This window comes from Myotis daubentonii, chromosome 18 (genome assembly GCF_963259705.1).
Source record: "Myotis daubentonii chromosome 18, mMyoDau2.1, whole genome shotgun sequence".
NCBI lineage: Eukaryota > Metazoa > Chordata > Mammalia > Chiroptera > Vespertilionidae > Myotis > Myotis daubentonii.
The window spans coordinates 18605478-18630778 of NC_081857.1; the positions used below are offsets into that span (position 1 = coordinate 18605478).

General features: G+C 38.0%; 1 protein-coding gene across 4 annotated transcripts in view; it reads left to right on the forward strand.

The window, feature by feature from the left end:
• The window catches only part of EDEM3 (ER degradation enhancing alpha-mannosidase like protein 3), a 65696-nt gene extending 40846 nt beyond the window's left edge, over positions 1–24850 (forward strand). The window contains exons 14-20 of one of the 4 annotated variants that reach the window (XM_059673776.1): positions 3458–3623; positions 3887–4041; positions 4907–5006; positions 7456–7647; positions 9614–9779; positions 13024–13209; positions 21080–24850. In XM_059673776.1, coding sequence (XP_059529759.1) covers positions 3458–3623; positions 3887–4041; positions 4907–5006; positions 7456–7647; positions 9614–9779; positions 13024–13209; positions 21080–21492 — 1378 coding nt within the window. In that variant the 3' untranslated portion in view covers positions 21493–24850. Of the gene's footprint in view, positions 1–3457; positions 3624–3886; positions 4042–4906; positions 5064–7455; positions 7648–9613; positions 9780–13023; positions 13210–21079 lie in introns of all 4 variants that reach the window. The other 3 variants (XM_059673774.1, XM_059673775.1, XM_059673777.1) reach the window with 3 other exon arrangements.
• The last annotated feature ends 451 nt before the right edge of the window (positions 24851–25301 follow it).

A 25301-nucleotide genomic window follows, 5' to 3' on the forward strand; every position in this document is an offset into this window, starting at 1 on the left:
ACTACGCATTCTGTCCAGTATGCTACAAGTTATTTATTATTGTCAAAAATTAGATGCTTTGGGAGGTGGTAAATTGATTAAATTTCATGTTACTATAATTACATCTAACAGCTATGCTCTTTTGCTCTTTTTCTGCCACTTTTAATTTTATTAAAACTTTTTTTTTTTTTACCCTGGTTCTTTTTTTTAATTAAATCTTTATTCAGATTATTACATTTGTTCCTCTTTTTTCCCCCCATTACTCCCCTCCACCCAGTTCCCACCCCACCCTCTGCCCTCACTCCCCACCCACTGTCCTCATCCATAGATGCACGATTTTTGTCCAGTCTCTACCCGAATCCCCCACACCCCTTTCCCCCCCAAGAATAGTCAGTCCATTCCCTTTCTATGCCCCTGATTCTATTATAATCACCAGTTCATTCTGTTCATCAGATTATTTATTCACTTGATTTTTAGATTCACTTGTTGATAGATGTGTATTTGGTGTTCATAATTTGTATCTTTACCTTTTTCTTCTTCTTTCTCTTCTTAAAGGATACCTTTCAGCATTTCATATAATACTGGTTTGGTGGTGATGAACGCCTTTAGCTTTTTCTTATCTGTGAAACTCTTTATCTGATCTTCAATTCTGAATGATAGCTTTGCTGGATAAAGTAATCTTGGTTGTAGGTTCTTGGCATTCATCACTTTGAATATTTCTTGCCACTCCCTTCTGGCCTGCAAAGTTTCTGTTGAGAAATCATCTGACAGTCGTATGGGTAGTCCCCTGTAGGTAACTGAGTTTATTTCTCTTGCTGCTTTTAAGATTCTCTCTTTGTCTTTTGCTCTTGGCATTTTAATTATGATGTGTCTTGGTGTGGTCCTCTTTGGATTCCTTTTGTTTGGGGTTCTCTGCGCTTCCTGGACTTGTAAGTCTATTTCTTTCACCAGGTAGGGGAAGTTTTCTGTCATTATTTCTTCAAACAGGTTTTCAATATCTTGCTCTCTCTCTTCTTCTGGCACCCCTATAATTCTGATGTTGGTACGCTTGAAGCTGTCCCAGAGGCTCCTTACAATATCTTCGTATTTTTGGATTCTTTTTTCATTTTGCTTTTCTGGTTGGGTGTTTTTTGCTCCTTCGCTTTTCAAATCTTTGACTTGATTCTTGCGATCCTCTGGTCTGCTGTTGGGAGTCTGTATAATATCCTCTATTTCAGTCAGTGTATGCATGCTTAATTTCCAGTTGGTCCTTTATCATAACCTCGAGGGTCTGACTAGATTTCTTGAGGATTTCACTACATTTATCGACGGTCTCACCAGTCTTTTCGAGGGTCTTACTAAATTTATCGGTGGCTTCTAGAAAGTTCTTGAAAAACCTTAATAGTGTGGTTTTGAACTCCATATCTGGTAGTTTGCTTTCCTCCATTTCTGTCATTTGTGTCCTGTTTCTTTGTCTCCACATTTTTTTATGCTTCCCTGTGTTGATAAAGTGGTTTTCTTTGCTAAGTGTCCTCTAGGGCCCAGTGGTTCAGCCTCCCCAATTACCTGAGGAGGACACTCTTGGTGCACCCCCTTGTGGTCTTTGTGCACAGTCTTGTTGTAGTTAAGCCTTGATTGTTTTAGGTATCACTGGGAGGAATTGACCTCCAGGCCAGTTGGCTGTGAGAATCAGCTGTGTCTGCAGTGGGAGAAGAACTTCTGTGCTGGAGACACCCCTCTGGGGCAAGACTTGCTTCAGTAGGGCTTTGGTGCTCACTGAGTCTGTCCCCTGAGTACATCCTTTATGCTTCCACGGAGCTGCAAACTGGATGGTCCCACTCTGACCACTGGGCACACTCGCTCCTGGTTCTCTAGGGAGGTGCTAATCTAGCCTTTGCCTGAGGCTACCCAGCAAAAGCCTCCGTGCAGGGCTTGGGCGGGGCGGGTCTCACGGGATCAACAGGGCGGGGCTAGCAGTTATGGCTGCTTTCAGTCCTGCCCTCAGAGGCTCCGCTTCTCAATGTCCTGGTAATCGCTGCAAGCACTTCCGAGAGAAAGCTGCCCTCGAGTTCTGACCGATGCCAGAAAGTCCCACTTCTCCCGTATGAGTCTGGGTCCCCAAAGACTCGCCCAGAACTGGAGCTCAGAGCCTGAGCCTCCCTCCCGATTGCAAAAGACAACCGCGCCCTCAGCCGCCAGCCCGCTCCGTGTGCGCCTCTGTACTTTAGTATTTTACTTCCTCACCGCTCCTCCTCTGAGTCTTGGTAAGCTTTTCTCTTTCCTTCTAGTTGTAGAATTTCCACTCATCCAGCCTTCCTGTGGTTCTGGATGATGTCTGTTCCGTCTTTTAGTTGTATTTTTGAAGTTGTTGTGTGAGGCAGCAAACTCAGGTATTTACTACCTATGCCGCCATCTTGGTTTCTCCGCCAATTTTATTAAAACTTTAAAAAATTGCTTATTAAAACATTACAACATTAAGTAGTTTGTAAAGTCACATATTTCTATTCCCTTTATTTTTCATACTAGAGGCCCAGTGCATGAATTTGTGCGCCAGTGGGGTCTCTAAGCTTGGTCAGCTTGGCCTGCGGGATCAGGCTGAAACCAGCTCTCCAACATCCTCCGAGGGGTCCTGGATTGCAAGAGGGCACAGGCCAGGCTGAGGGACCCCAATGGTGCATGATCGGGGTGGTGGAGGGACATGGGAGGTTGGCCAGCAGGGGAGGAATTGCAGGAGGGCTCCAGGGTGTGTCTGGCCCATCTCACCCAGTCTCGGTTGTCTAGATCCCAGCAGCAAGCTAACCTACCGGTTGGAGCGTCTGCCCCCTGGTGGTCAGTGCACATCATTGTGAGCAGTTGAGTGGCCTTAGCATATCATTAGCATATTATGCTTTGATTGGTTGAACAGCCGACCGGTCAGCCGGACACTTAGCAGCATATTAGGCTTTTATTATATAGGATTCTCTTCTTGACTGGTATGTAAATATTTATAAAGTTATACTCCATGTGATTTTGTGTTGTACCTTTTTTCATGAAACTTTTTGTAAATCATTCCTTTACCTTTAATGCCTTCTTAAATTATCACTTAAATGGCTGCATAAAAACTGTTATCAAAATTGTATTACTTCATCCCCTTCAATTAATATAAATTAAGGATTACGTGGTTCTCAGCAGTAAAGTTTACCTGCGTTACCTCCTGGCTGTTGGTTCTCTATAGAAGGAATGGAAAACCCTCGCTCCTTGGAGGGCCAGTAGGAAGGTTTGGTCTGCAGTATTGGCAAGATCTAGTGTACCTGTGTGGTAGGCAGCACACTAGTCTTTTTGTTTCTTTGGAAAATAATTGGTGAGTCAATGCCATTACCACCAGGGGATAGATATAGTCTATAGTTCCTTGGACATCTAAGTTAGTGTAATATGTCTATTGACCTGGACTCTGACTTTCAGATAGTTGGTATTAGGATATTTTTGTATTCTTAGATTTATTTGTAACCTCTTATTTTAGAATGGATTCTTTCTTCTTGGCTGAAATGTTTAAATATCTTTACCTGTTATTTGCGGATAAAGAAGATATTATTTTTGACATAGAAGATTACATATTCACAACAGAAGCTCATCTGTTACCTCTCTGGCTCTCTACTACAAATCAAAGCGTCTCTAAGAAGAGCACAGTAGGTTATGTTTTTAATTCAAATGTCTTACTCTCTTATTTACTTTCCTGTGTTTGTTTTATTTTTCCAAGTGAAAAGTAATCCATGACTAAAATTCAGTAAATGTAGTATGGGAGGAGGAAAAGTACACTTGATGTTTTCTTATTTTGTTTTCTTTTACAGCATCTTATATACTTACATTTTATTTAAATTTTTCTTTGAACAAACTATAATGTTCAGTAAAAAAAATACTTTTATTCACATAACATTCTTTTATATTGTAGACTTCAGAATATATAGAACTGGATGACAGTAATTTTGATTGGACTTGTCCAAATACTCAGATTCTCTTCCCTAATGATCCATTGTATGCTCAGAGCATTCGTGAACCCTTGAAAAATGTGGTGGATAAGAGCTGTCCTAGAGGCGTCATCAGAGTGTAAGATGTCTTATTTTATATTTGTTAAAATCAGAGTCATTCTTAGTAAATGAAGGAGAACAAAAGGGACATATAACAGTAGACATTCACTTAAACCGAAAATATTGCGGCATGTAGGTATTGCTGATTAAAATAAAATAAAAATGATTAGTAAAATTAGATAGCAAATTTTATTCTGTGATACCTTATTATTATGGAAATTTTCTATTTATCTTTTGTTTAATGAACTGAATAATAGTAGTCAATGGGCAGTTTTCAACTTGTGTAGCTCATTTATAGAATAGTTTCATCAAATATTTCCGTATGTCTTATATATGTAGGAAGTATTTTTCCTTTTACCTGCAATGTGTGTAGTGCAAATATAGGTTTTATTTTTTGATGAGGTACTTATTCTTGGTTGTTAAATTTTTGCCTTAATGAGTTCATTTTCTTCTAAATACTTAAATTAGAAAGGCCATTACTAGGGAAATAAAAATAAATTTAAGTGAATGTTATAATTCACTGATGTAACTATTGTTTTGCTTTTAAAATGGCAGAGAGAGAAATCTGGTTTTCAAGGAAGAAATCAATAGTAACAAATCCCAACCCAAACTATTCTGTATTTTCAAATGGTTATAATTCTGTTGACTAATACTACCTTATTGATAATATACATGATTTTATAACTATAAAATATTATTTGAAAGCTATATCACTTACTAGTAACCTAAGTTATATGGAGGAAAATGCCTATTTCTAGTTATTCCATTTTTACTAGTTCTAAAATTAGCAGTGTTGCAAATATCTAACATTATTCCTATTTGCTTTATGTTTTTCTCCAGTTCTGACTTGTAGTTTTTTAAGCCTTGCTTATAATTACTTTTAGCAGAGAGGAGAGTTTCAGGAGTGGATCTAGACCCCCGCTGAGAGCCAGAGATTTCATGGCCACTAACCCTGAGCATTTAGAAATCTTGAAGAAGATGGGGGTGAGTTTGATTCACCTCAAAGATGGGAGAGTCCAGTTGGTTCAACATGCAATCCAAGTAAGACATTGCTGTATTAATTAGATGCAACTCTGCTCTTTTAGTCTCATAAGCTTTCATAAGATAATGACATTGGGCTTTTTAAAAACTTTAATGTATGGTTTAAAGTTAGAGATTCAAAATTTAAGGACTTGAAAATATGTTGGTAAGCCATCTAATTCAACCCTTCAGAGTATAGATCGATTAAATCACAAATAGGCTGGGCAATTTGCTTAAGTTAATAAAGGTAAATATAGGACTCAAGCCTAAGTTTTCTGTTTCTCAGTCCCTTGTCTTTCCACTGTTTTTATTTAGAGCATAATCTTAAATGGTAATAATTAGTTTTAATATTTATATTTTACATTATTTTATTTTCCAAAGAGCTACTGAATCTAAGTATTTTATTCACTGTAGAAATCAAAATTTGCATTTATCTCTCTACTCCTAGAAAACATAACATGTCTTTTGAGGAAATTTTTATTGATTTTTGCTTTAAAAGTTTTCATAACATGAGGTCTTTAAATTATTTCAACCTAGAGTCATAATCAGGTATCCCTAAATCTCAAATTCAAGCTTCCCACAACCTCCCCTCCCCTCAGATTTCTATTTTATTTCTGTTCTTGCCACATCCATTCTTCCTTAAAGAATATTCTGCCTGTTTCCTTACGTTTCACCACCCTAACTCCTCAGTAGTGGGAGTGGCATCTCTAGTGGCATTGCTTTCACTTAGTCCACCAATAACTTAACTGTCACTCAGTGACCTCCTAATCCTAATGTGACTGAATTTTTCTCTAACAGTTGATTGTCCCCTATTTATTTATTTTTAATATTTTTAAAATTGACTTTTAGAGAGAGGGGAGGAGAGAGAGAAACATCAATGTGAGAGCAAGACATTGATCCTCCGACTCCCTGCACGACCCCCACCAGGGGACTGAACTCACAACCCGGGCATGTGTTCTGACTGGGAATTGAACTGGCAACCTTTTGGTACATAGATGACGGACAACCAACTGAGCCACACTGGCCAGGGTTTGGCAGCCCTGTTTTTAATTATATTTTTATTGATTTCAGAGAGGAAGGAAAGGGAAAGATAGAAACATCAGTGAGAGAGAATCATTGTTTGGCTGCTTCCTGCATGCCCCACACTGGGGATCAAGCCCGCAACCTGGACATGTGCCCTGACTGGGAATCGAACTATGACCTCCTGGTTCATAGGTTGACGCTCAGCCATTAAGACACACCGATCGGGCACAGCCCTGTTTTTAAAATGTATCCTTTTCTTGGCTTCCAGCATACATCTTTCCACTTCTCTGTTCATGCCTTTATAGCTCTCTTTCTGGGCAGAACCACTCAGTATAGGCACTACCAAAAGATCTGGTTCATTCACTTTTCTCTCTCTACTCTTCTTCAGCAATCTCATCTGTTTCTACAAGCTCAGCTGTCATCTTTGTACACTTGATTTCTTATACATATGTAACCCCGATTCCTAACTTCACTCTTAAACCCAGCTTTGATCTACCTGTCATACATTTCTACATCTCGGCCTCTGTATGTGCAAATCTGAATTCTCTTCCTGCCTCCTCCTTATTCCAGCTCTCCTCCTCCTTGTTCTCCATCTCAGTAAACTCTGTCATCATACTCAAAGTCACCAAAATTAAGCCACCATAATTTCAGGATAGGCTTGAACTTCTGTCTCCCAAATCCTCTCTGTCCTCTATCCTCTTAACTCCCATCAAGTCCCGTTGACTTTTCCTGTAAATTGTCAGGAATCCATCTTTTTCTACTATTGTGAGGCAATCTTCAGCTTTTCCTCTCTAAAGATCCAATTCAGATGTCACTCTATTTTCCAGATCCACACTGGCAGAATTGTCATTTCCTTGTCCACTTTCCCACTTGAAAAATGTAATTATAGCTAATTTCACATGTCTCTCTCCTCTAGATAAAAACTTCTTAAAGTAAAAAGTCTGTCTCCCCAGTGTCTAGTCAAGTGCTGGAATATAATAGTTGCCTGATAAATATGTTTTGAATTTAATCTGATTGTTGGTTCATAATTTCAAAGAAAGGAAGTATGGATCAGGTATGGTGTTTATTTCTTAAAGGGGGAAACAGTGGAGAAGACAAGCAAAATGAGCATTTGATCATTGGGTGGAAGTCCAATTCTCAACTTGTATCAAAAAATGGTTTATAGAACAAACAGTGAATTAGCTATTGGTAAAAACTACAGATGTCATTTTCAGAAGTAATATTTTTTTTTTAAGAAAAATCAGGCTATAAATATTTGGTAGGGACCAAAAACTGAAAGGAGAAAATTTTAGAGTGGAAGACCAGTGCAATAGTATTAAAGTTCAATATTAAAAAAGAAAAGAAAGTTAAATGTTTCCAGAAGGGATAAAATTATCTGTTTCTTTCCTAGGCTGCTAGTTCAATTGATGCTGAAGATGGGTTGAGGTTTATGCAGGAGATGATTGAATTGTCAAGTCAGCAACAGAAAGAACAGCAGCTACCCCCACGAGCTGTACAAATTGTTTCCCACCCATTTTTTGGCAGGGTAGTATTGACTGCTGGACCAGCTCAGTTTGGGCTAGATCTGTCTAAACATAAAGAGGTGTGTACGCTTACCATGTGCTTGCTGAAACTGAGTTAAAAATATTGTCTAATTTCTTAGTTTTTTTTCTATTTAGATTTAGTCTCTTTTCTAATTAAAAATTGACCTATTTTTAAATATTTATTAAAAAAAACCTAAATATTCACTTTTCCAAAATAAAAGTTTAAAACATATCTTGTAAATTTTGAGTCATAATGTACATCTACAATATGTTTATAAAATTTTACTTAAAATATTGGTCATTTACTGTCCAATTTTTGGTCTCTAAATTAGTACCTTTATCTGAAATGATTTTCAGACTTTGTTTTGTTAATCTTCACCTGAGGATATTTTTCAACTGACTTTTAGGGAGAGTGGAAGAGAGGATATTTTTCAACTGACTTTTAGGGAGAGTGGAAGAGAGAGGGAAAGATAAGAGAGAAACATCGATGTGAGAGAAACACATCGATTGGTTGCCTCCTGTACGAGCCTCGACCAGGGCCTGGGCCCAGGAGAAGTCTGCATCCAGGGTACATACATGCCATGCCCTTGACCAGCATCAAACCCGGGACCCTTTGGTCCATTTTTTGTATCAAAAAATGGTTTATAGAACAAACAGTGAATTAGCTATTGGTAAAAACTACAGATGTCATTTTCAGAAGTAATATTTTTTTAGGCCGATGCTCTATCCACTGAGCCGAAACAGATTTTTTAACAACTGCTAGACCCTTTTTTTGAACCAAAATCTGACTTGGAGGCTTAAAGCCGAAGTGCCCAAGTGGCTGTGGAGAGCTGATGCTGAGCTTGCACTGAGCAGACATGGAAGACCACTGGGCTCGTTTTTCCTCAGGAAACAAAGACCTGCACAGTTGAACAGTTCACAAGTTCATCAAACTAATTGGTGGCAGCGCTGGAACCAGAGCCCAAGTGTCCTGATAATCTAATGACAATGCTCTTTGAACTCTATTACCCCTAATTTAGACTAAATCTAGTGTGTATTTGAAAGCTTTGCCGGTTTATAGATTGACTCATCTATTCAGCAACTCTTTATTGAGTCCCTACTATATCTAGGCACTGTTTTAGGTGTTTACAATCTGTCAAGTTTACCAAACCAGTAAAAATTTACACCCTCCCTTGTCTAGTTTACATTCTAGAGTAGCAATTTTCAACTGGTGTGCTTCAAGAATTTTTAAAACATGCAGTATCTGACTATTTAGTCAGGAGCACTGACCTCTTTTCCCTTAGATTGTCAAATTAAAAAATGACAACAGCCAGCACAACAATAGCTGTTCAGTGTGAATGAACCAAAATTATACTTAGTTCTTGTCAGATTGGCAAAAAATATATATATATTTTTTGGTTGCCACAGAATTTTAGTAATTTATGCCATGGGATGAAAAAGGTTGAAAATTGCTGTTCTAGAGGAATATTAAAGCATCTTTACACTAAATATCTTTTAAAAAGTTTTTTGGTTCATTTAATTTTCTAGAAGAACTGCTTGCAGATTCATGTAGACTAAATCTATTTTTTTCCTCTTTCAAAAAATGTTTCTGGTTACCAATGATGGTTTTATAGTGGTTCCCAGCTGCTGTAAGCGTGGATATGGGTGTGTCATAAATCTGGCTACAGGCTCCAACTTTACTACTTATTAACATTGTGTCTTAGAGCAAATTACGTAACGTCTCAGTTTCCTTATATATAAAATGAATTATCTATATTTCATTCAAGGCTGTTATAAAGATCAGGTTTAGTAATTTATGTAAAAATGCTTTATAAACTGCAAAGCACAATAGAAAGAAATATTGATTGTGTACTATGACATGCAAAATGTTCAAAACAAAATTTATTCCAAATATATATACTGGATATGTTACCATTAGCAAAGAAACAAGGTCTACCTAAAGCTTTATATATCAAATTTTATTTAATGACTAGATAGCGATTTGAGAAGATGAATGAATATTGAAGTCACTTTTATTTCTGACAGACAAGAGGATTTGTTGCAAGCAGTAAACCATATAATGGTTGCTCAGAGCTTACTAACCCCGAGGCAGTGATGGGAAAAATTGCTTTGCTACTAAGAGGACAGTGCATGTTTGCAGAAAAGGCACGCAACATCCAGAATGCTGGAGCCATCGGTGGCATTGTCATTGGTAAGTCATCCTCCACATCAGCATCATTCTGTTGACTAGAAGGAGGTAATTTTTAGAATTTTTTCCCCTTTTGTTTTCCAAAATTATATTAAAACGTTTTTTGTGTTTTTATTTCACTAGACAGCATAGTGAATAGGTAATCCAGTGGCTCTCTTAATAATTTCTGTAGGTCTCATATCTTTTTTGAAAGTCTAGATATGGGTTTCTGTATATTAATGCCAGTAAAAGTACTTGTGGACAGGTGTGAAGGTGGGTAGAGGGGAGAGGTAAAGTCACCCAACACCATGAATAAGAAAATGTGTCCACAAGAGCCAAAGCCCTGTAAGGGCAAGACTTACATCCTCATCCTGCCACCTCCAGGGGGAGCTGTTGAAAATGCCCATTCTGCCTCAAACCTTCAGGCTTTGGAATCAGACATATAGAGGCGCACTTTTTGGCTCTGCCACAAAATCATGGTGTAATGTTGGCCCAGCTTTAGTGTATCTGTTTATTCAGTAGAATATTTTATTAGCTTCAGTGAAAGTGGTAATATCTTTTAGATGATTATAAGGTTTGAAAATAATATATATAAAATTTCTTAGCATAATAGCTGACATATCATAGATATAAGCATTAGTTGCTGGTAAATTTTTATCTCCTTAGGTCTTTCCCCTCTGAAATTACAAACTTTAAATAATTTCACTCATGCATTTCAACCAGTGAGCTTTGATTTTTTTATTTTTTGTAGGAAATCATTTATATCATGACAAGCAGGCCAGGGAAAATATAATTTTTTCTATGCTTTAAGTAGGGAGGAATTTACATTTAGAAAGAACTAAAGACCTGAGGTCACATCCTAATTACACAGTTAGTTCTTCTGCATAGCTTCTCTCACAGGGGAAATCCATTTTGAATTTTTTCTTTCTAATTAGGATAGATTTCCTTTTTGAATTTAGGGTAAATAAAAGTAAGGCATTAAAAATATTAGGATTTATTTCAGTGAAAAAGTATTTATTATTCCTTTTGTTTATCCCTTGTGGGCACTCCAATGTTGATTTAATGAGTGTATAAATTCCATTAGTGAAGTAGTATTAGGAGAATGCTGCTTAATAACCTAAATCGGATGGCAAACGATAGCCTGCAGGCCCGCTCTAGCTCCACGCCTGTTTCTGTAAAGCAGCTTTATTGGCACCCACCATGCCAGTATGTGTACATATTATCTGTGCTTGCTTTCGGTCTACAGTGCTGGAGTGAGTGGTTGCAACAGAGAACTGAAAAGCCTAAAATATTCACTATCTGACCAATTACATGAAAAGTTGCTGATGCCTGACTGAAATCATCTTTTTATCCTTGGCTATTTTCCACAATTAGTTTTTTTTTTATTTTTTGAAGAACTTAATAGCTTGGCATCATTATCATTTTGAACATCTCTTACTGAGACTAAAAAGATAAAATAGTGAAAATAAAGTCTGGAACATATGCGGAGTATTTTAGAGTTTTCCTGTTTTGTGATGAAGTCTCTAATTCCCATGTGCTCTCTACTCTGCAGTTTGTCAAGGCTGACATTTTCTATTTGTTACAGAATCCTATACTGAGTTCTGTGGGTAAATACATTAAGAGGCTATGATCCTTATTCTCAGAAAATTTAATTTTTGAAGGGAAACTTTCTTGTGTTGTAACTTCTTTCCATTTCTGATGAGACATTTTGTTTGTTTTTCACTGGTTTTAATCCTATATAATAAAAGGCTAATATGCAAATCTACCAAACAGCAGAACGGCCGGTCGCTATGATGCACACTGACCTCCCGGGGGCAGACGCTAAATGCAGGAGCTGCTCCCTGGTGGTCTGTGTACTCCCACAGGGGGAGCGCTGCTCAGCCAGAATTTGGGCTCAATGGCTGGTGAGTGCAGCGGCCGAGGCAGTGCTAAGGACTCCTTGGGGGATGTCCACCTGCCTACTTAGTTCCGCTCCCCTAAGCCAGCAGGCAGACATCCCCCAAGAGGTCCCAGACTGCGAGAGGGCGCAGGCCGGGCTGGGGGGCAGGCTGCCCCACAGCCCCCGTGCACTAATATTGTGCACTAGGCCTCTAGTTATATATAAATGATCAAATTAAAGCTTAGTTGTTTTTTATTGCAAGTACTAGAAGTACGGATTATCTTAGAAATCATTCAGCTGCAGAGACATTTATTTAAGCTAGTTTGAGAGGTTTGTTTACTACGTGGAAATGGGTTATATATTTTCATTGAACCCAAGAGTAAGAAATAGAACTGAACATTCTGAGGAAGTGGAAGTGGGAGCTGAAAATCATCAGGAGCATGACAGCTCACGTTTTTCACATCTCTGTCTCTATCTCGGGGTCCTGGAGACATGGCAGAACTCTGCATTTCTTTGCAATTCTGCTTCATTCTCCAGCTTCTCACCAGCCTGCTCCCTCTTTGCTCATCAGTTCTCAAGTGGCCATTCCCACTGCTAACTGAAACAATCTGTGTGCCACTTCCCCAGAGACAATGAGGGTCAGGAAGCCGTCCTTTGTTTAATCAGTTATTGCAAAGGGGAAGGGTCCTACATGGTATTCTCCACTTAGCAGGGCCTAGCAGAGTGAGTCCTCAGAGGAGGGACAGGCAGGTTCTCTAGGCAGACAGGCATGTGAGATTAGCGGTGCATAGTACTGGCATCACCAGTAAAACAGTATTTAGCAGTCTACAACTAGTATTTAACCAGTGTAAACTGACACCAGTGCTTGATCCTACTGGAAAAACCGCTACAGTCATCATTATTCTTTGTGAATAGTATATAAAAAAGAATATGAATTTGTAATTTTGTAAAGGAAGATGATGCCATTAGAGGGAATTCTAGAGCACAATAAAATTTTATTTATAGTTCTATCTTTGTCATCCAACCAGGTCCTTGAATTTTTCAATTTCTAGGCTTTTTCATAAGCATATGAAATTTTTACTGTCCTAATTATAGACTTTTATATTATACTCTTTTCTTGTAATATTTTGGTTTTCCATGTGTCCTGCTAAGTAGAGTTCACAAATATAGATAGCAAGCACGTCAGTAAACTTCTTTGGGCATAGATCATTTTGCTTCTTCTGAATTATTTCCCAGGATAAATTTCTAGGAATAGAATTAGTGGGTCCAAAAAGTATGTCTGTTGTTTTTATGACTCTTGGTGCATAAAATCATTGCGGCCAACAGGTACAAAACAGTAGCAATTAGTAGGTAGACCTTCTTAATTGATATATTTGTGTTTGTGTCTAGATGACAATGAGGGAAGCAGCAGTGATACTGCCCCTCTGTTCCAGATGGCAGGTGACGGAAAGGACACAGATGACATCAAGATCCCCATGCTGTTCCTGTTCAGTAAAGAAGGAAGTATCATACTGGATGCTATCCGGGAATATGAGGAGGTGGAAGTGCTCCTTTCTGACAAAGCAAAAGATCGAGGTATGGATAAAATCATTTGTTTTACCGTAATGCAGTTCAGCATTAATTTTACTGGTTTTACAACAAAAGTGAGTGACAAGAAGTTATTTTTAGATTACTGGTAAAATAAGTACAATTTTTAAAAGATGATTTCCAAATATATTTTTCATTTGAAGAGTAGTAAAACATTTATTTGGCTTTGTTTGCCAAGTTAGGATATTTTTAGAACTGTATTTTAATATGTAATTTATAATTTTTGCTTTGATTCTGCCCAGTGATGATAATACAAGAGTCATTTTAATATCCACAGGTGTTCACTATTTAATTTCACTGATAATGCATCTTACATCTCGTTTATAAGGAGTAAAAAGAGATTGTGTAGATTGGTGTTGTATACAACATAATAGTAATGAGGTTTCACCAGCCACCTATAGTCAAATGACCACAGTCGTAGTGAAGGCAGTAGAAATCCAGCATCTCTTCTCCACAGAGATCTGTTTATAGGTTACAAGAATTGCAAATGGTGATGTCTGAAGAACAAGATGGCAAGCCCTGTTACTGCGTGAGATTATCTCTTCCTCTCTAGGCCAAACGTTTGTGGGTAATTTGAAAGATCTTTGAAACCCAAATTACTATATAAAGGCAATGCCTTACTGTTATTGTTTTATAGTTTCACGCCCAGGAATAGCGGGGAAAGCGAACCATCCAACATAGACTGTGATCCTGTTTTGGTAGCAGTTTTTCTTATCCATCAGAGACACTTACAGAGAGAGCTATACTCCTCCCACCCCTCTTAAATGAATAAAGTTATATAATTTCTATGGGGTTGTTGAACCCCCTGGGATGTTTGTTTGTTACACACACACACACATATACACGCACACACAGATTATTATGACCATCTGATGTTTGTAGGCAAATTAGCTATAATTTAGCACTGAAGTTGCTAGAGGGCCAGACCATTATAAATAGGGAAGCAGGTTGTTTACCACAACAGTAGAAGTGATTTTTTTCTGAAGATAGGGGTAAACAACGCTATTTAACAGCCTTTGAATGTGGGATACACACACACACTCTGAGTGGCCAGATTATTATGGCCACCCCATCAGTACTTTGTTGGGCCACCTTTTGCCTTCAATGCTGCGACAGTTCTTGGCATTGACTCCACCAGATGTTGAAAGGTGATGCGAGGAACCTGGCACCATGCCTGATGAATAGCACTGTCCAGCTCTGTGAGATTTGATGGTTGTGGAACCAGCTGCCTGATGGCTCTTTTAACTTTGTCCCACAAATGTTCAAACATACCTAAGTATTGTTGCTGATCAAGTTTATCCTGTCATGTTGATGGCGTATCCCAATGGAGATGGCTTCTTCCAACAAGACAATGTGCCATGCCACAGTGCTCGTATTGTGCAGGAGTGGTTTCAAGAACATGAGGGAGACATTACCTTGCTTAGGTGGCCCCCACAATCACCAGATCTCAATCCAATTGAGCATTTGTGGGACAAAGTTAAAAGAGCCATCAGGCAGCTGGTTCTTTCCTACATTTATGCATTTAGGCACATCTAACAGGCAAATTGTTACTCCATGTAACTCTTTAATACCTTTGCTTTTCCCCCCTATTTTTTGCTACCATTGGAATTTCAGCAGCAATATTAAAAGGTAAAATGATTCCAAGCTACAATATTAATAGTAGTAAGTATTTTCATTAATAGGCCTCAAATTACCTATATATGTGTGTGTGTGTGTGTATACATATATATATATGCACACACATGTACATATATATATAAATTTGGTTCAGTGGATGCCAAAATAGCATCTGATTTAATGTGATTAGATTATTTCATGTCTAGTCAGCTGTCCCATAATAATTCTTTATTGATCCTATTATAACAAATTCTATAAATATTCCATGGAATAAGAATTCACACTAGTCTTTGTCCGTGCAAGAGTCACTATCAAAGACACTGTTGTTTTGGATGTATTACTTTTGATCACTTTTTATTTGAATATAGTACAAACTCTTTAAAATATTGATTTGTTTTTAAAAAACGTATGTTTGTCAGGGTGCATGGGGTTAGGACTATGAGATAATTTAAAAGCATGTGCTTCCCATAACAGAGATAGGATATAAGAAAAGATAAGTTCTACTACTACCAAAAAAATTTATCTGAACAGTATTCCCTTAAGAACCTTGCAGTAAAGGGGTGTTATTTAAACTATAGTATGTATTTTTAAAATGTTGATAGACTATACATTTATTGAACTGTGATTCTGTAATAGAGTGATCTTTTGACCAAAAGTCTTAAGAAAACTCCCCTTGTGTAGCTCTTTCAAGAACTGTACAGCTATATTGACTAAATCAGCAACAAGTTGCAGTATAATTAATATTTATCGATATAAAAAAATCAGTGATAACAGTTTTATGAAATCAACCACTTTATTAGGGAAATATCCTAAGAAGTTAATGTTGGTAGTGGTTATCGTTCATTTGTCCTGGGCTATGATTGCATATGTCATGCTTGCCTTCCACATCAGAATCAGCCAGTGTATTGTTAAAAGTGTAGATTCCTGAGTTCTAATACAGAATATTGAATCAGACTCTCTGAAGGCAGAGGATCAGAATATGACATTTTAAATAAGCATCCCAGGTAGTTGTACACTTGGAGAAACACTGAACAAGACCAAGAAGGTGCCGCTTTTTATCTCCCCGCTATGTATCTCGACATACTGTATCATCGAGGGATTATATCAGTACACCAAATGATAGCATCCTTAAAATCTGAGCAATAAGATGACCTCCAGATTTCTCTTTCTAAAAATCTCATTCCACAATTCCGTATTTCCCTCATAAAGTCACATCGTTTTGATGAAGCAGTTCTTCCCACTATTAATACAGAAATAGAAGCCCCAGGACAAGCCTCCACTCCCACCCCACCTTCGGATTCAGATGCTAAGGCCCAGCCTTTCATATAGAACTATCCACAGTAGTCCTGTCTGCTAGTAAGGATGTTCAGCTATCTTACTACAGGAGTCCCCTGATATAGTTTTGCTTCCCACGGTTTCAATTACCCTGGTCAGCCACTCTCCAAAAATATTAAATAGAAAACTTCAGAAGTAAACAACTTCTAAGTTTTAAATTGCCTGCTGTTCTGAATGTGAATCACTCAGCATATTGATGCTGTGTACACTCCCTGCCCCTTAGTCACTTAGTAGCCAGGTCAGTTATGAGATATTTTGAAAGCCAGAGACATTCACATGACTTCTATTACAGTATGTTGTTATAACTGTTCTATACTATTATTAGTTATTGTTGTTAATATCTGTGCCTCATTTATAAAGTAAACTCTTCATAGATATGTATGTATAGGAAGAAAACATAGTGCATACAGGTTTTGGCACTCTGTGCTTTCAGGCACCCACTGGGGGTCTTGGAATGTATCTCCTGTAAATAAGAACTGTACACAGAAGTAAAGAATTAGTAATTTACCAAGGGGGAATGTTGTATCCACAGAAGTTTTAATACCCTGTCTCTCATGTGTTCCATCTTTGCAAAATGTGAAGTCTATTAATACTAATTCTTATCTTGTGCCCACGAACAAAAGACACTGTGTTTTTTGCCTGTAGCTCCAACTTGAAACAGTTTACAATAAGAATCAGTTTCCTTTTCTCAAGGGAAAAAGAGATCAGTATTTCAGTACATTTTTATGTTTGCAGTTGCAAGTAGGCCTGCAGACCCTTGACAGCTACAGGCAGATGTTTTCAGGGCTACTCCTATATTTGTGTCTGTCTGAGAAAGAGGCAGCCAGAGAAAATGGGGAAAGAAAAAGGTCCCTGCTTTGGACTGGCAGTGTTATAGTGTTAGCAACTCTTCCTAAGCCTTTCCCCCGAAAGTTGATTGGGGTAAGCGTGTTCTAAGGTTGGACTGTAGAAGCTGGATTGTTGTGGGAAAGGATTGATTCTGAGGAGAAAAATCTAGTCTGTATGCAGATGGCCTCATTGCAGGAAAGTAGCGCCGAAATCATTTTTGTTAGCGGAATTGATAGGTACCTACCGTCTCTGTCCAGCCATGTCATTTTTCTCATGCATTTTTACATTTGCAAAGTCACTTCCCTCTTTCTGGAAATGCCTCTCAATCCCTAAAAGCCCCTGGTCCTATTACATTGTGCTGCTTTACCTACTTCTCATCTCTGAATCTTTGCTTTCAGTAAAGAATGAACGACTGTAGAACATCCAGTCTTTAAGTCTCTGCCCAAAGTTCCCTTGTCCTTTCATTATTAACACTTAATAATTTTGTACCTGCAGGGGCCTCAGTTGGTTGAACTATTATCCCATATACCACAAGGTTACAGGTTCAATTCTTAGGGCACACACCTAGGTTGCCGGTTTGATTTCCCGTCAGGGTGGGGATGAGAGACAACAGATTGGTGTTTCTCACATTGATGTTTCTCTCGCTCTCTTCTTTCATCTCTAAAAAAATTAGTAAGAACATATCCTTGAGTGAGGATTAAACACATTTAATCTTTCTTCTTTTGCTTCTGTGTTTCTGATACACCATTCCTAAATACACATATAAATGGGAAAATTTTGTTAAATATTAAGACTTTCCATCCAGGAACTTACCCTTACTTAGAAATTTACTTCTTTTATATTTTCATTAAGATTTTATAGTATTAAGCAATATGGACCATGTATCTTTCATAATAAATTTAGTTCTATATTTTGTAGCTTTTATTTTTATTACGAAAAGTGTACTTGCTACTATAGAGGGATCATTGGTATATATCTATTTTATTTTTACCTTCCTTATCAAACTATGTTAATAGTATTTTTAAAAATTAAGAGTTGCTTTAAGTTTAAGTATATAACACAGTCTAAAAACAATTTGACCTTTTCTTTTTCTATATTTACAGTGACTATTCTGTTACCCTGTTGTGTTAGCTAGATTTCTAAAATAATGTTGTATAGTAGGTAACCTAGGGTAATTTTTTTGTTTTACCTAAGTACAATCTTGATTTCTAGATAGCATAGCACTGCACCTTTTCCTTTCCTTCTACACTAGATTATTGCCATCTAGAAACAAACTTAAAGGTTTTTTGTTGTTCTCCCTAGAATTCAGGGTAACCTAGCATGTATGAGCTCTAAGCAGCCCTGCTTCCTCTTCCTTGGGCACCCCAATTTTCCTAATTGTCTCAGTTAAAATGCACCTTTTTCACAGCTTAGACAAGAATGTGTGGGCCCTCCTCCCTCCCCACCCCCCCAACTTCCGCCTCCCTCAGCACATACACCCTGAGAATGTAAACTTCCCTAGTCAGGTAATCCTACCTAATCAATTGGTGTGTATGTACACCCACCTATACTTGCCTACATGCCTGTGTTTCCTTCAGTTTTTCTGGTTTTAGAATTGGCCCATCTCCCCCACTTCTTTGACTAATTCCACTTATTTTATAAATCTCAGCTCAAATGTCACTTTTTTTAAAAAATTACCTTTTAAGTGTCACTTTTTGAAGGAAACATTCAAGTCTCCTTTTCCCTTTTTTAGAAATTAAATCTGTATTGTTGAAAGTATTACATATGTCCCCTTCCTTCCTCCATTGACCCCCTCTAGCCTATCCCCAACACGCACCCCAGGTCGTCCCACCCTGTTGTCTGTGCCCATGGGTTATGCATATATGCATACAAGTTCTTTGCTCTCTTCACACCCACCCTCCCCCACTTTTCCTCTGAGGTTCCAAAGTCTGTTCTGTGCTTCTATGTCTTCAAATCTATTTTGTTCATCAGATTCCACATATGAGTGAGATCATGAGTTAGTTGTCTTTCTCTGCCTGGCTTATTTTGCTTACCATAATACTGTCCAGGTCCATCCATGCTGTCTCAAAGGTAAGAGATCCTTCTTTTTTACTGCTGCATAGTATTCTATGTTATAAATGTACCACACAGCGTTTTTATGCACTCGTTTGTTGATGGGCACTTGGGCTGTTTCCAGATCTTAACTATTGTAAGTTGTGCTGCTATGAACATAGGGGTGCATACATTCTGATTGGTGTTTCAGGTTTCTTAGGATATATTCCTAGAAATTGCTGAGTCAAATAGCAGTTCCATAGTTAATTTTTTGAGGAAGCTCCATACTGCTTTCCATAATGGCTGCACTACTCTGCATTCCAACCAGCAGTGTACTAGGGTTCCCTTTTCTCCACATCCTCGTCAAAACTTGCCATTTGTTGATGATAGCCATTCTGACAGATGTGAGGTGATTGATACCTCATTATCATTTTAATTTGCATCTCTCTGATCAGTGACTTTGAGCATTTTTTCATATGTCTCTTGTCTGTATGTCTGTTTTGGAGAAGTGGCTATTTAGGTCCTTTGCCCATTTTTTAATTGGATTGTTTATCTTCCTTTTGTTAAGTTATGTTAAGTTCCTTATGTTTTGGATATTAACCCTTTATCGGATGTATCATTGCCAAATCTGTTCTCCCAGTGGGCTCCCTTTTTATTTGTTGATGCTTTCTTTTGCTGTGCAGAAGTTTTTTATTTTGATGTAGTTCCATTTGTTTATTTTCTTAGTTTCCTTTGCCCTAGGGCAGTGGTCGGCAAACTGCGGCTCGCGAGCCACATGTGGCTCACGAGCCGCCGTTTGCCAACCTCTGTCCTAGGAGATATATCTGCAAACACATTGCTACAAGAAATGTCAGATTTTGCTGCCTATGGTTTCTTCTAGAATTTTTATGGTTTCAAGGCTTACATTTAAGTCTTTTATCCATTTTGAGTTTATTCTTGTGTATGATGGTAATTGGTGGTCTAGTTTCTTTTTTTTTGCAGGTATCTGTCCAATTTTCCCAACACCATTTATTGAAAAGACTATCTTGACTCAATTGTATGTTCTTGCCTCCTTTGTCAAATATTAATTGAGCATAATGGCTGGGGTTGATTTCTGGGGTGTCTATTCTATTCCACTGATCTATATGTCTGTTCTTGTGCCAGTACCGCGTTGTTTTGATTATAGTGGCACTAAGAACATGTGTCAGAGTTCTCCATTTATTTTGTGATTCTGTGGAAATGTCATTTTCTCCAACTGATAAGATCCATAGGGGCATTTCTGGTGTTTGTTTTTGCCTGTTTTACCCTTAGCACAATGCCTGCCCCGCAGTGGACGCTCAGGAGGTGTTTGCTGACCTACTGCAGAGATGGGGGGAGAGGGGGGTGCAGCAGGTGGCCATGGCCGCTATTTAAACACTTTGTCAAAACCCTAAGTAAAATGCCTCTGATGCTTTCATTATGTATTCATTACAAGAGGGTTTAACTTACTAGTCAGCCCTCCAGTGGATTTTAGGATGATTATAGTTTAGAATTCTTAGACCTACAAAATGAAACAGATAACTCGGTTGTTGTCGTCATGAAAATATTCTATTTGACCAATCACATTAATGCCTTTAAATCATCCAACATTTTGTATTATCTGCATTTTCATGGTTTACTGAGTGGGGATTTCACTGTCCAAAAGACTTTGATCTTAAAATATAGCAATGATATGTGCTGTTCAAAATTCTATTTAATATGTAATATGTTCTCATATGCAAGCTTCCAATAAATTTTTGAGCTACAATGCAAAATGTATATGCATTTTAATAGTATTATTATTTAGTGCATATCTTGGCATTTACTCATATCCACTGAAGGCAGTCTTATCTGTTATTTGGAAACATGTTTATTTTTTTCTTGTCACATTATAAGCCAATAATTTAATATTACTGTTTAAAAAAAACATATTAATGCAGAACAGTAGACTTTTTTTTTTTTCATTTGATTGTAAAACCCAGTATGCTTTTGAACGTGTGATACCCTCTTAGGGTACAAGTTTCATGAAGCTCGTTTCTTTCATACACAGATCCTGAAACGGAAAATGAGTCTCAGAATCAGAGTGCTGAACAGACCACACCAGGCTCTCAGGAGGTGGATTTGGTGGATGGGGCGTCTCCGGAGGACAGCCCTCTGAACTCTCACCCAGAAGCATCATCTCCGGCAGCTACGGACAGTGCTGCTGCGAGCGCTTCTCCTTCCCAGCAGAATTCTGATCCCACGGAAAACCGTGGGCCTCCAGGCTTTGATGGTGAATGTACATATTTAGATGAAGATGAAGAACAGTCAGAAACTGAGGAAGATTCCAATCCCAACGCCAGCTGGGGTAAAGAGGCCCAGCCCGTGCACCCCATACTGGCAAACTGGAATGAAGATATGGAAGCAATTGAGATGATGGAGAAGGAAATGAAGAAGAGGGAAATGATGAAGGGCGAACTATGACTCACTGAAGAAGCGGTGGTAGGTATTTAAAAATAGGTAAACTGTGGTTAATAGACACCCTCATACTAAGCAGGCTCTCCAGTGGGAGGCTTTAGTATGGTAACGAGCAACCGCGTTCTGACTGGGATAGTTGGTTATAGGAGCCTGGAGCTTGCTATGTTAGAATTGACCTTGTTTCAAACTGTCCCATGAGAAATGGAAACTCACAGTCCCCTCGATGGCAGCACCGCACCACCCTGCAGCGCCTCAGGCCGGGAGACTACTGGTGGACGCGCCTCTGATCCAGGTTTCTGCAGGCTCTGGACAGACGAGAAACAAATCCGGTTAGTGGTGGGGTGGGGAGTAGGAACTCGTATTGTTTCCTAATTAAAGGAAGCTTGACATTCTAGGTTTGGGGGTTAGAGTCTCTTGGGAAACACCAAGCCTATTGTGGGCATTCTGGTTGTGCTGCCTTCACAGAAACACTCGAAGTGACCTAAGTGGTTATGAAGCAAATGTGTTCACGGTGAGACCAGTCTTGCTCATCACTTGCTTCCTTGTGTAACAGATGATCAAGATGACTTGATTTCCCCCCCCTCTTAACCATGTCCTTTTCATTTAAACCAAAGGTGAAGCCAGTGTGCTTTCTCAGTGAGTTCTCTGCATAAGGACTAATCATTGGGACCAGGTAAAAAGGTCATCTACTATATTGTGGAAATTGGTTACTTAGTACTTTTGAAAAATGGAGCAAGGGAGAAACTGTAATGTTGCAATAAGAGCTTGCCATTGGGCCTTCCATAGGGAAAGCTGTGACGACTCTGAAGTGGAACTTAATGCTAGATCCTTATAGGGTGAATGATAAACCTTTTCCAGCTCATTTCTCTTAGAGGCGATTCCCTCTAGTCATCAGCCTTACTCCATCCCAGGTTTAGTATGCAGTTTGAGCCACAAGGCCCAGGTGACTGATAGCTTAATACATTTTGTTCCATTTCTGTCTTAGGAAGCCATGGTCATGCTGTGGTAGTGATCTAAAAATCCTGGGGTAACTGTGCTTCCTAAAGTTGTACCTAAGGAGCCTGTCACATTTTCTGTTGAATCATGGTTTTTAAGTTTTGCTTTTTCTTTTTAAAACAAATATTCCTTCTGATATGGACTTGAAAATTAGTCTATGGTAACCTGTGTAGAAAACTTACACAGTACCAAGTACTAACATGCAGCCATATAGCTTAATTTTTTTTTTTTTTTTTGGTGGCAGTCTGGAGCTGGCCACATTTAATTTTTTGTTGTTGATATCTGTAGACAGTCCTGTAGTTGAAATCATAACTTTATTCATTTTATTTATTTTTTTAATTTACCTGAATGTGTTCTAAAGGCATATTTTTTATGAGACTTAATTTTCTTTCTCTTTACCATGACATTACATATAACCTTCTCCTAAGACAGTTTTGAGGTACTGACGAACTGAAACTGTGTATGAAGCTGTTAAAAAAACAGCAGTGCTGTATTGTACTTGTGTATATTCATGTACAGTGTGTCTTAGATCCAGGTAGATGTATTCCTTTATAAGAGGAAAAATCGCTGCTTTCAGAAACTCCAGCTAAACTTAATTGGGTCAGTGAACCATAAATCTAATAGAGAATTCACTTAGGGGGTGTAGATTAGTATACAAGACCTTCATTGGCCCTTGATTAAACCTGACACCAAAATGGATATTTTTTAGTCACTGCATGTGAAATTTGGCGTAAGAAGATAGAACTATAATACATAGAGTTCATGAAGGGATAGACATAGTGCTTTATTCACTTTAATTGTAAAGCTGCCAAAATAGCTGAAGCTTAATTACTTGCCTTGATTTATAGGATTGGGGCTTGGCAAAAGGGAGCAGATGTTCCTCTAAGACTTTGATTCCAGAAGCCTTATATTTAGTGATTTGATTTTGTTTGTAGCTCAGAGCCATTGTTGTTTAAATCTCACTTTTCTAAGTTATCAAAACAACGTTTTTTTCTCCCCAGCAAATATTTTTGTGGCATAGAAGGAAAAGCCAGCTTATTGCCACTCTACCTTCCTTTGGCCATTAGGGGGAGCTGTTGCCATTCATTGAGGTCTAGAAGCAAATTGCTTAGGAAAGTGAATCCTTATAAAACAGGAAAGAAAATTAAGTTACACTCAACGCCCAGAAGGAATTATACTTGATTTTTTCCCCATTTAAGAAAAGGTATAACTCTAACATTGCCTCTACATTTCTTATTTGACATACTGCCATGAAGTTAGTTTTTCAGTTCATTAAAAATTCCAACAGCATTAGAGTTTTTTTTTTTTTAAATACCTTCTATAGAGATTTTATTTACTTCCTAAAGATTCAGGGGAGTCTATGAAACCCTGAATTTTAGAAACATCTGGTCTACCTCAGTTAACTGTTGACTGCATAGAAATAGAGCTGAAGTGATCACCACAGCCATAAAATTGACTAAGAAGGATTTATACAATGTTTACAAACCTGGAATCAAGTAAGACTATTATCTGAAAGTTATTAGAGTAAGTATTTAATTCAGGTATTTAAGTTTAACTTGTTTACCAACTAAAAATAGCTGTAGTTTTTTCTGCTTACCAGAGTTCATTGAAACGATATTCCCTTAATTTGCAATACCTTATTTCCCATAAAGTTTTAGATGTGAAAGAATTGTAATTTACTAGTTTGGCGCAGGATATTTTGTTGGGTAGGTTTTCTTTTTAACCTTAATAGGCTTCCAACAAGAACATAGTTATTGTTTCAGAACAAATAATTTTTGACATTATACCTTTTACTTCACAGTATTAAAGAGTAAAATGAAAAATTGTGCACGCTCTGATAATTACTCCCTTGAGAATTTGTCTCAAATTACTGTCACACAGCCCTTTTCATAGTAAAACCAGCATTTGTTCTCTCACCAAACCCCATGCCAAATTCATCATAAAGAAAGCTCAGCATAAGTAATTCAAATAGTGCTTATAATTGTTTATTAGGTGGGGGCATTTAGTGAATATTCCAACCGGTCGTTTTCTGCACAAGGCTTTAGTCAGAACATAGAAAAAAAACATTCTGTGAATGAAATATTGTATGTTCAGATTTTATAAGAGACATTTTTAAAAGCCCAATTTACAGCCGTATATTTTCTTATGATGTAATTTATGAAAAAGATGTCTGTACTAACAGGTGCTGTAACACTACTGTTGTTGGATTTTATTGTTTGGTGATAAATGATAAATGTATACAATATTTCTAAGGGAAACTATGTACTGTGATGTAAAAGTCTGGGCAAAATGTATATAATCCTTGTATATAAATGTGTATCTGATTATAATTACTGATTGTAAAGATTTAATAAAACATGTAAATATTCTGGTCTAGTTTTAACTTGAACTTTTAGTGTCTTTGCATATGTTTATACTTTGATCTCCTTTAATTTCTATATTACCCCAGGGGAGTAAGTGTAGGGGACATCTTAGGGTAAAGAAACACAAACGTACCTTCAACAGCTCCGCCAGTGCCAAGGACCCTCCGCGCAGAGTTAGTGATTCAGTGTCAATATTGTCGTCAAAGGTAGCACTCACCTCAGTTCCAGTGACATTTTCTATTAGCAGCCACTTTCAGCTCCTGTGATACTGTGCTTTTCATCTGTACTCTTTCAGGGCTTCTGAGCTCAGGTATCTTGAAAGACGAGCAAACAAAGACTTAAGTTCTAAGCCTCCTACCCCTAGCCCCACCTTTGGTGACGTGGCATTGGGAGCCCGTGCTCCTTCCCGTGTGCTGTCCTCGCCCTCCCTTTGCCAGGCCTCACCCCTCCTCCCAC